The following is an 11209-nucleotide window of genomic DNA, read 5'->3' as shown; positions in this document are numbered from 1 at the left end:
TCGTCGCAGAAATGGATGTATCTAGAATACGACGGAGTGTGGGGATGCCTTTGCTTTATGGACATGATTCGTTTTTCTTTTTGGTGAGGAAAGGACATGATTCGTTATTATTGCCCCCCATCTCCATGGAAGCTCCTCCACTTGTCCTGCTCTATCCCATCTAATCCAGATCTGACGGCCTACGGGACACGGTCACGCTGATCCGACGGGCGTTCCACCGCCAAGATCTCATCTTCCTTTTCCCATTAACCCAGCCCCAGCAGCAAGAGGAAGGAACTTGGCGCTCCTGACACCCCCTTTACCCCCAACCTTCCGTGTGTTGCATCGTCTATAAAAGTCCGGGGAAGCGAGGCTCGTTGGAAAAGGGACAGTCTTCTGGAGAAGGAAAGGGCGAGGTTGCGTCCCGCTCATCCACTTGGCTCTGCTCGCATCTTCCTTCCTTGTCGATTCCGATTCCCCTCGCTAGCTAAGGGAAGGGAAGGGAAGGGAAGGGATCCCGACGACGATGGGGGAGGACGGGCAGATCCGCCGCGACAGGGTCATCATCGACACGGATCCCGGCATCGGTGCTCTCCTTAATCCCTCCCTCCCTCCCTTCTCCATTGTTTCTCTCTCTCTCGCTTCGATTCTCTGCTAGTTCCCCCCTTTCCCACCTGTTGTTGACATTAATGGATGGATGGAGAGGAGTGTGCTTGCTAGGCAGAAATTACGCTTCGTTATCATATTCTAACATCGCGTACCACGAAAGCTCCACTTTGCTGTTACTTTACCACTCTGCTCGCACGTGGTTGGGTTATGTATGGCGTTTCAACCCAGCCTGCCGACGAAAGCGACGGTGCCGTGCCGTGCCACCATCTACGACGGTTTGTCGTCATACCCCCTTCTTCAGTGGAGTCGAGTAGCAAAAACAATGCAATTGTGGTTCAGTTTTCTTCTGCAAGTGGAGTACTAGTACTTACTTAATTAGCACCGAACTGCACGATCCGTTCGCTAGTTTACGGCGCCGTAATTGATGCTAGTATGAGAGTTGTATCTTCTCGCGAACATAGTGACATCGATTTCAGCAACGTTGTTGGATACAACTTTTATGGTTGGCAAACGTAGAGGTTGTGTCAATTATAATTCGGATTGGAGGGAGTATTATTTATGCTTCTTACCAAGTTCCAGCAATCCAAACTATATTATTGCCTTTGCCACAAGTTCACAGCTAAGCTTCCAGTTATATGATCAACAACAATAGGATGCTGGTGTACATACTTTTCAAATGTTACACTGGCTTTCAATGTCAACGGCTTCGTACCAGTATGCTGCATGCGCAACTCAAACCACAGTCTGTACTGTTACTACTACACGATATCTCCTTCTCAAAACGAAACAAAACAAAACAAAAACCCTCACCTGTAGAAAGCTATTATTCCCTATTTATTCTCACTGCCTGCTTTCTCTGATTTCTAGATGACAGCATGACGATCCTAATGGCTTTTGGAGAACCAAGTGTGGAGATCATTGGGCTGACAACCATATTTGGCAACGTCACTACCGAGTATGCTACACGCAATGCGCTCTTGCTGGTGAGCGTCGGGCACTGTTGAGTTTTGCTTCTTCCGATTCTTGCTTTTGCTAACCGTTTTGAGTCTTCAAAGGACAGTGTGAGAGAGCAGGGCATCCTGAGGTTCCAGTAGCAGAGGGCAGCCCGGAGCCTCTTAAGGTACGATGGCAATTCTGTACATTTCAAACTTCACGATGGCTTTGCAACTGGATGTTTCTTGTTTAGTTGATGCTAGTGTGCATTTTGTATTATCAATTAAAAATGACTCTTGAGTGCCTACTGGATTATTATCCATCAAAAGCATTTAGCTAAGGTCAAGTAATTGATTGTACAAGATGCCATTTCGTATTTGCACTAGTGGGTGTTTTCTTTTTCCTACTTGCTCTACATGTCATATTATTAGCTCATTGATAGATAGTCGGTAGCGTGGCATGTAACATGAGCCTACATATTTTATATGGTAGATGGAGTTCAGAATTGAGACCTCCAATAATACTATGTTAAACTACAGTTTCGGTTGGCCAGCTGAATGACATGACTTTTGTATTATAGGGAGGAGAGCCACGCGTTGCTGACTTTGTTCATGGATCCGATGGTCTTGGTAACTTGTCTCTTCCTGCACCTACTACTAAGAAGGTTGAGGAAAGTGCTGCCGAGTTCATGGTTAATAAGGTCTCTCAGTTTCCTGGAGAGATATCTGTACTTGCATTGGGACCCCTGACAAATGTCGCATTGGTATGCTTACAGTTACAGGATAAAGCTATTTACCATGCTGTGCATCCCATGCCAGGGGCTAAGAGATAGCTTGTATTCTTTGTTAGGCCATCAAAAGGGACCCGTCATTTGCAAGCAAGGTCAAAAAAATAGTCGTGCTGGGTGGAGCTTTCTTCGCAGCTGGAAATGTCAACCCTGCTGCTGAAGCAAATGTATAGTCATGTGTACTAAACATTGGTGCATTATTTATGAACAAGCAGAAACAACAACACAAGCATTAAACTTTGAGTGTACAACTGTGCAGATCTATGGAGATCCGGATGCAGCGGATGTAGTTTTTACATCAGGAGCAGATATTGATGTGGTTGGCATTAACATAACAACTCAATGCTGTTTTACAGGTGATACCAGTGTCGTCTTCATAGCTCAACTTGTATGAGTATGGGGGTTAACTACTAGCCCGCCGTGTGAAACTTCTTTTATGCAGATGAGGATCTCTTGGAACTGAAAAACTCAAAAGGGGTGCACGCACAGTTCTTGTGTGATATGTGCAAGTTCTACAGAGATTGGCATGAGAAGTCTGACGGCTTCCAAGGTATATTGTAGCCCTGTCTTTTCGGTATGCTTTTGCTAAAGTTGCCGCTGAATCTTCGAAGCCAGTTTCACTTCCAACTGATTCATGCATTCTATCCAGGGATTTTCCTACATGATCCTGTGAGCTTTACAGCCTTAGTTCACCCTGAGTACTTCACATTCAAGAAGGGTGTTGTGAGAGTCGAGACCCAGGGCATTTGCACCGGCCATACTTTGATGGATCATGGATTGAAAAAGTATGTATATCATATTTACTATATCTGAGTAAATCACATTAGCTCTACCTACTCAAGTGTTTCAACATTCTTACAAACATATTAATCTGGTGATTTAAGTGTCGCACGTGCCCAGTCCACTGGGTTAAATTCTAACTAGAATGTCATTTCTGAGTATTCAGTTGTAGATGCAAGATATTGATTGCTCGTTCACACTACATTGCAGGTGGAATTCAGAAAATCCATGGTCGGGTTATGCACCAATTTCAGTTGCATGGACAGTCGATGTGCCAAAGGTCCTTGCATATGTGAAGAAGCTGCTGATGGCGCCCTGAGAATAGAACCAGAGGTCTATTCTGACTCTTTGAGCTGAAGTGTAATGGTTCAGGTCAACTCTCATGGCCAAAGCATTTTTTTTTTCTGTTTTTAGAAGCAAGCATAGGAGGAAGGGAAGCTTCCTAGTGCAAATCAAACTATGGGGTAAATTCTGCATATGACAGCATTGTGACAACATTGATTCCAAATATTTATATATACTAAGTACATTACAAATTTGGGAAAAACTTCCCCATACTCGTTGCTTTGTGCCCATCTTGTGTCTTTGTTTAGCAGGCATATCTTTGCACATGTTTAGACAAATGAGGAAGATCTATTTGCTCATGTTTGGCCGTGTCGGGCTAAACCTGATCTGCCCATGAGAGGTCGAACTGAACATGATTTGGCACTACTTCCTACTTATAGTTGCCTGCACATTTTAGGCCCTTTTTTTGGAACTGTTTCTGTGTGGGAACGAACCGATTGCCATGCATTTTTTTGTGTGAAATTCCTGTGCTTCAAACATGACATGAATACATATATTTTATCATCCCAGCTCATTTCAAGACATGAGCAAATTACACAAACCTGAACATATAATTCAAGAATACATGCTTGTTTTTTTTGTTTTTATCACCGATCAATGATGTCCTTCTCCAACATAATAATCTAGCCGGCATGTGAAAAGTCTTCCTTGTTTTTCCATCACATACCCATGCAAGAAGAACACGCGCGATGTGGTTTTTGGCTTTGTGGAGAAGATAAGGTGCATATATCTTGATAAATTTTGCTGTGGTTTTACTTGAGCACATACTTGAGGACACCCGGTATGTGGATTTTGTAGAAGTAGTCGTTCCAGTCGACGGTCTTGGGATCAAAATTGAACATGTCATCCTCCGGGCTTGTCTTGGTCATGGTCAATCGCAGCCGCTCCAAGTTGATGTCGTCGAAGCTTGATTCATTCATTCAATGGTTGGACAAGTAAAGAAGATGAGACGTGAAGGACATGCTATGTTGGAATTGACAATGAAGGTTGGACTAGCAGTAGTTTGTGACGCTTGCTTACCATCCTTTGAATAAGGCGAAGGGACCGTAGACGTCGACGAGATGCATGACGAACTTGTATTTCCGGTTGAGATCGTCGTAGAGTTGCGACAAGAGGCCGCAGAGGAGCAGGTTCACCACGTGCAGGATCTGCACACACCATTAAATTTCATTCATTCTAAGATTAGTAAACTTTTTTTTAGACGAACATATTTTCTTCTTGGATTGATTGCCTTAGACAGAGAAGAGAAGAGAAAAGAAACGAGAGACGGACCTCGAGTGGCAGCTTGTACTTGATGAGCATGTACAAGTGGAAGCTGGCGATGGTCTTGAAGAAGTGCATCTCCTTGGTGGGGATGACCCGCCCGTCCTTGCTCAGCCTGGGGTTCTCGTAGAAGTGCCGGCGGCCGGACTCGTAGAGCACGCCGTAGGGGGCCGGGTTGCGCAGCGAGGAGGTGGCGTGGTACATCACCTCCGCGCCCTGCTCCTCCGAGTGCGCCACCATGGCCACCATCATGGCGTTGGCCACCATGTCCCCCGGGATCACGTCCATGGTCAGCTCCAGGTCCGCCAGGAAGCACGACAGGTTCTGCTTGGCGTAGCCGATGATGATGGTGTCGATGGTCCGCGTCCCCTGCATCCACCCGGGGAGCGGGTCCCTGAGGATGCTGGTGATGATGCTGGGCCGCAGGATCACCACCGGGATGGCGCCGTGGAGCTGCCCCAGCAGCATCTCGCCCATGGCCTTGGTGAACACGTACGTGTTGGACCACCCGAAGTGGCGGGAGCGCTCCAGCCCCAGCTCCTTCATGCCTTTCCGCTCCCTTTTGGTCTTGTCGCCGCCGCCGCCGCCGTCCTGCCGCTCTAGCTCCTTCTTCACGTCGCCGGCCAGCCGCAGCTCGGCGTCGATGTCCAGGTAGGTGCCTTCCCTCAGGGTCTCCCCCTTCTTGAACGGCCTCTCCATGATCAGCCCTTCCCTGTCGCCGGCTGCAAATGCTGCGGCATCCAACATTTTCTCTCTCTCTCTCAGCAATTCAGCTCAGCATTTTTCGACACAAATCCAACAAGAGAAAAGTGCTGACCGGTGGAAACATGGAGGAGCATCTTGAGATTGGCACACTTCTTGGCGAACTGGCACAGGTACTTCACCCCCATCACATTCACATCCAACGCAACGTCATATCTGCAAATTAATACTAGTAGTATGAGTTAGTAGAAAACTAACCTTAGTTAAGTTGATATAATTGACGATGATTTCCTCCGTTTATAAAAGTGAAGCTGTATATAAATTTAAATTTTGGTGGGGACCTTTCGTAGAAGTTGGTGGTTGCAGCTCCATTGACGATGATGTCGACCTCGTTGGCCAGCTCCTCCAACCTGGGAGCATCTAGCCCCATGTTCTCGAAGACGACGTCACCGGCCAAAGGGACAACCTTCTCCTCCACAAACAGCTCGAATCCTCCCTTGCCATGCTTCTCTTTCAGGAGGCAGAAGAGCTCAGTGTCTGTCACCTGAACCATCAAATAAGCGTTTCGTCCTCATTTTGCTGAAAACTCAGTTTGCACTGTCTGTACTATTTCTTTAGTAATAACCACACATGCCATTCGTGGATGATTAATCGTGCGTTGCGACGTTTCAGAGGTGGATAGAAAAAAAAAGAGTAAAACATACTCCTCCTACTACATACGATTGGACGAAGGACGACCGGACAGACAAACCTACCAGTTGCCACAAGAGGGTCGCCACCAAAGATCTCGGAGATGATGTGGGTATACTAAACTGCACATGCCCTTCGCTGCAGTACAGTAATAAGTATGAACACGCACATACCCCGTAGTGGTGAATTGCTAGCACTAGCGGTACCACTGCCAGGCAGGGGATCTATCCTTCCCTATCTTTACCCCTCTCTCTGGGCTGTTTTTTTTTTTTGGTATTGAATTGGTCTGGGCTGAATTATTAGCCCCTTTTTTAATGGTGTGTGTAGGGTACGCGTGAACTTTTTTGTTTTGTTTTTGTTTTCTGGGAGGGTATGCGTGAAGGGATGAACTCAAATCAACCGACTCCCCATTTGGCTCATTCATTTGGTGTGCCTAGTCGTAAGCCCATTAGGGCATGTATACAATGATGGCATATGGATATACATGCTCCATGATAAAAAGTAGTTTGAGACATCTATATCTATTTTTTCTTCTCAATGCAAGCTATTATTAGTGGGTCTCATTAAGAAATAAAAAATAAAGACTCCAGTACACATGGATCTTTACTTTTCACTCCAACATTTTGAACTTTTGACATCGGACTACATTTTTTTCTTTCCAAGCACCCGTCTTCTGAAGAGGATCATGCTTCCCTATCCGAGCCTACTTTACCTGATATCCGATCCTACATGGCATGCGAGGCATCACCTTGGAGCTATGCATTGTACATGCCCTTACTTATCCTTGTAGGACAAACCTTAAAAGTTCTCCTTTTCGCAAAAAAAGCTTAAAGGTTCTCCATTCTTACATCGCAAAAAACAAACAAAAAACAAAGCTTCACTATATAATAAAATAGTTTCAAAACTTGTGCAACGTCAAACACCGTCTACTATAGTACTCCTTGTTTCTCTGAGCGATTGACCACGTTTGGCACTGAGACATGAGTTATGATAATCAAGCTTCCAGATCAACGTTTGCCTCTCTCTTGTCCGGTGAGTAACCGACTTTTCTCATAACGGATTAGTATATGCAAAACATAGTTCAGCAACCACAAATTTAGCTTAAGTCACAATTGAATAAGTGAGCACCTGGCCTGTCGGTTGGAGCCCTATACATGGGATGCTCTTGAACCCTAGGCATGGATCTAGTCGGAGCTTTTCACATTTTACCAGGAGCTGTGGATCCCCGTGACCGTGATGCACGGCACAGGGCCGGGGAAATATCTGTGCAAGGGACATTGGGTAGGTGGTGCCATGAAGAACAATTAGTACTGCTAGCTACTCCCTCCGTTCTAAAATAGATGACCCAACTTTGTACTAAGTTAGTTCAAAGTTGGGTCATCTATTTTGGAACGGAGGGAGTAGATGGGTATGGACGACGACGACGTGACTAAGCATGAATGGGTCGATGCATCCATCGTCACACATTGATGGCTTGCATGTTAGACCGCGCCATATCGAATGCGTTTGTACGTTGCGGCGCAAATTAGGCTCCATGGTACGCATGGACATGGGACATGCATATGTCTCTTCTCTTGCTTCTATCGTCATAGTGACTACATGGAGCTACACGATACAATATGTGCTGAGGAGTGAAAGAGAGGCGTGGGGCGAGTAATTCCGGACGGAGGATGCGAGAATTCATGAGAGTCCATGTGCTGCTGCTAGTTGCATACGCCACACCCGGATCGCATGATGTGCTATAATAAATCAACCACATGTCATGCATGAGAAATCCACTCAGAAAAAGAGGGTAAAACCCCCCGGCTGGCTTGTGCATGGATGAATGCACACGGACACCCATGACCTATCCGTTCAAGTAACTTGGAGTGAGTTAGTTTAGCAAGAACCTCTGCCTCGACGCGTTGCTTGGCGGAGTGGGCGTCCATGGCTCGCACGAGCAGGTAGATCCTCCTCACGTCTGGCTGCACCCGGAGTATCTTCTCCACAAGAACTGCATGACACGGAAGGCACGCATAGTTAGTCGTACAGCGCATGGATCCGATCAGTGCCGCGCACAAGCCGTCCTCTCGTTAATTAGCCATGCATCATGCAACTTGCTCAGTTGCTTGCATGGGGCAGTAGAGTAGAGTACGTACATGGCTTAAGCACGTAGGAGTAGTACGTAGGTAGCTGTGGCAGCTAACTCAGCTAATAACACGTATAGTGCCCTACTTAGCAGTCGGCTAACTTAACTAATACTCGATCGTGTACTTACTCTTTCCGAGGAAGCCAGTGGCGCCGGTGATGAGGATGCTCTTGCCCTTGAAATACCCTGCGATCTTCTCTGCGTCCAAGCTGCCATCCACCATCACCATCCTTCTTCTCCTTCTCCTCCGGCTCCTTGTTTCCTCCTCTTGGCCCTTTTCCTCCTCCAGAGACAAGGAGACACAACCAGATCTGGATTGAGAAGCAGAGCCCTGCCACTAGAAGAAGGCTACGAGTAGTGGTAGTGATCCAGTGAGGAGTGGCCGGTGACTGCAGGCGCACACACTACACGTATTTATGCAGTTGGGCAGTTGCCAAGATAGGGCATGCAAGCCAAGCACGTACAGATCCAGTGTCAACGAAATTAAAGACCGTGCGGCACAAGGGCTTAGCTAGCTCTGGTCTGGACCCGCCGGAGTACGTGACGATGGATGCCTAGAAACAGCTGGCAGTGCTGTGCACATATGCACACTGCCTTCCGTATGTACTACCGGTATGTTGTTACTACCGCTCTTTCAAGAATCCTTAATTAAGCACAACAAACTATTACTAGCGCACATTGCCTTCGATCTCGGCTCAACAAGCAGCTAGGAGTACCAGTTTTAACCAAGGGCCTCAATCGTTTAATTAATCAAGTACTTCCTCCATCCTGAAATACTTGTCCGAGGAATGAATGTACCTAGATGTATTTTAGTTCTAGATACATCCATTTGTATTCATTTCTATGACAAGTATTTTTGGACGGAGGGAGTACGCCCTATCGAGCCTGCATCATGCAACAACATGAAAACTACAGTGTATACACCGGTACTAGTTCACCAATAAAGAAATGATCATCTATTCTTAAGGGCCCCTTTGGTTTACAGGAATCTTGTAGGAATTTTGCTGAAAAAATTTATTTGAAACCCTTTGGTTTGTAGGAATGGTTTCCTACCTGAATTCAATGGATTTTTTTCTATAATATACATCAAGTGACATCTTTTTTCATATAGAAATTAAGATACATATCATCTCATTTTCTAAGATTTTTCCTATTCCATAATATTTCTATCCTATGAACCGAAGGAGGCCTAAATACTTGTAATTCACTACCTAGGTTGTCTGTCCATGCAACCATATGCCACATAAGTACAAACGTAAGGACACAAGACCAATAAAGGGCAGAACAAGGGTTTCACACCGGACATGAAGTAGTGTTCCAACCACCACCTTGAAAACGGATCGGTCGATAATAATCCAAGCCAGTACTCCACAAACAGGCCATTGAGGCGCGAGCAGATGGGTGGGAGGTGGGACATCTCCCCCCATATCATTCGTAACCGTTGATTGGGGAGGAGGGGGGATGCCACGACGCGGACTTAGCACTAGTGCAGCAATGATTATAGACAATCTACATTAGTGGCATGCTAAAACTACAAAACGACGCTGGTAACGGCGGGAAGAAGATGAGGCACGCCACATGTGTGTGGGGCCCATGAGGGTCTAGTACCTAGGGATCGACACTATGCAGATCTAGCTAGTATCCTCTGCTAGCATTCGCATAATGACGATCCTACAACACCACAACTTCACACAACGAACATGTCGAAATCGGTTCGCCATGTGGAAGAACAGTCAATATCACAACACATGGGTGCTCTAGTAGCCCCACATATCCAAAACCGAAGTAATCACACTTCTAGTCGGCACTAACCTACTATTGCGCACTGTTGCCGCCACACCACGCCGCCCCCTTTGATCACTGCCACTCGCCACTAATGCACGTCACGCCACCTTCATCCCCATCTGACCATTGCCCCTCCAATTGTCACTCGACCGCGTCTACCACGAGGAGCTTCGTCGTTCTCTTCACTAGCAACCACGAGGCTTTGTTAGTCATCAACCTCCGGAGGCGACGAGAAGAGGAGGGACGTCGGTGACGATCTAGGGTTTGCCCTACAGTTGCCTCGAGGGGGGGAGGGGGTCGATTAAAAATGCGGGTAGTTTTCACATCAAGGTCGTTTGTTTGGAATATATTAGTTAAACCTGTGATCAAATCCTATATTATACCAACACATTTATCTTTACATGCAATCATATCACCTCGACATATCTCAACATGCAACCATGCGAAAAAAGGTCAACCTCAATATACAATCATGCATGCAAAAATACTTGAAGTTTTATTTATATTATGCTACTTATCTATACCAATATAAAAAGACCTAAAGGGGTAGATCCAACTGATCTCGATCATCGAACTAAGTCAATCCAACGATCTAGACTGCTCCAATGGCGAGCGTTAAACGTGTTTAACGTGCAATTAATATCATACCAAATATTGCACTAATCACAAAATTAATATACAATAATAGCATACTTAATATACGAGTGCAATTAATATATTGTCTAAATATTAGTTTTTTTTCAAAATGACCACTTGCCCAACGATATTGCTAGAAAAGACCCCCTTCAAATGAAATTGACAAAAAAGACCCCCTCACCGTGGCGGCAGGTGCGCCAACCGACATGTGGCACCTGCCGCCACACCAGCAGGCGGCAGAACTGTTCATTGCACTATTCACACGGGGGACGGTTTTACGCAGTAGAACGGCAACGGGACGCGAGTGAACAGTGATGCCGCCTTCCTGTGTGGCGGCACCACTGTTCATACGGGATGAACAGTAAGTTTGAAAAAAATGCAGAAAAAAAATCAAAAAACTCTGAAATTTTGTACCCACTTAGAATGCTAGATCGTCTTTGCTGACAAAAAAAATCCATATTTTTTTGAAATTTTTTGCTATTTTTTTTATTTTTTTTGAAAAATACTATTCATCTTGTATGACCAGTGAACAGTGCTGCCGCCTCCTGGTGTGGCGGCAACACTGTTTAGTC

At 45.8% G+C, this 11209-nt stretch overlaps 2 protein-coding genes across 3 annotated transcripts; one reads left to right on the top strand and one right to left on the bottom strand.

Moving 5' to 3' along the window:
- The first annotated feature begins 249 nt into the window (after positions 1 to 249).
- On the top strand, positions 250 to 3626 carry LOC123152926 (probable uridine nucleosidase 1). Of its 2 annotated transcripts, none has more exons than XM_044572296.1 (9): positions 250 to 395; positions 1456 to 1571; positions 1649 to 1708; positions 2102 to 2284; positions 2371 to 2475; positions 2568 to 2664; positions 2751 to 2858; positions 2958 to 3093; positions 3299 to 3626. In XM_044572296.1, exons 2-9 carry the CDS (start codon positions 1464 to 1466, stop codon positions 3405 to 3407), a joined length of 906 nt encoding a protein of 301 aa, XP_044428231.1. In that variant the 5' UTR covers positions 250 to 395; positions 1456 to 1463; the 3' UTR covers positions 3408 to 3626. The 2 variants fall into 2 exon arrangements, with proteins under 2 accessions (XP_044428231.1, XP_044428230.1); XM_044572295.1 differs by having other exon boundaries at positions 265 to 566.
- A 291-nt stretch (positions 3627 to 3917) lies between these two features.
- On the bottom strand, positions 3918 to 8658 carry LOC123152925 (fatty acyl-CoA reductase 1). Its single transcript, XM_044572294.1, has 7 exons — positions 8346 to 8658; positions 7978 to 8081; positions 5740 to 5942; positions 5514 to 5614; positions 4706 to 5427; positions 4454 to 4581; positions 3918 to 4339 (listed from the first exon to the last, which is right to left on the bottom strand). Exons 1-7 carry the CDS (start codon positions 8443 to 8445, stop codon positions 4186 to 4188), a joined length of 1512 nt encoding a protein of 503 aa, XP_044428229.1. The 5' UTR covers positions 8446 to 8658; the 3' UTR covers positions 3918 to 4185.
- Positions 8659 to 11209: the final 2551 nt, after the last annotated feature.

Source organism: Triticum aestivum, chromosome 7A (assembly GCF_018294505.1).
Source record: "Triticum aestivum cultivar Chinese Spring chromosome 7A, IWGSC CS RefSeq v2.1, whole genome shotgun sequence".
Taxonomy (NCBI): Eukaryota; Viridiplantae; Streptophyta; class Magnoliopsida; order Poales; family Poaceae; genus Triticum; species Triticum aestivum.
This window is presented reverse-complemented; position numbering and strand designations above follow the sequence as displayed.

Excerpts from the sequence above, each read along its gene's own strand:
- LOC123152926 (XM_044572295.1), top strand. The coding sequence starts at position 506 with ATGGGGGAGGACGGGCAGATCCGCCGCGACAGGGTCATCATCGACACG. Across the intron at positions 567-1,455 it reads CGACACGGATCCCGGCATCG|ATGACAGCATGACGATCCTA; the intron begins GTGCTCTCCTTA and ends TCTGATTTCTAG. Across the intron at positions 2,285-2,370 it reads CCCTGACAAATGTCGCATTG|GCCATCAAAAGGGACCCGTC; the intron begins GTATGCTTACAG and ends ATTCTTTGTTAG.
- LOC123152925 (XM_044572294.1), bottom strand. The coding sequence starts at position 8,445 with ATGGTGATGGTGGATGGCAGCTTGGACGCAGAGAAGATCGCAGGGTAT. Across the intron at positions 8,082-8,345 it reads CACTGGCTTCCTCGGAAAGA|TTCTTGTGGAGAAGATACTC; the intron begins GTAAGTACACGA and ends CGTGTCATGCAG. Across the intron at positions 5,943-7,977 it reads AGCAACGCGTCGAGGCAGAG|GTGACAGACACTGAGCTCTT; the intron begins GTTCTTGCTAAA and ends TTGATGGTTCAG.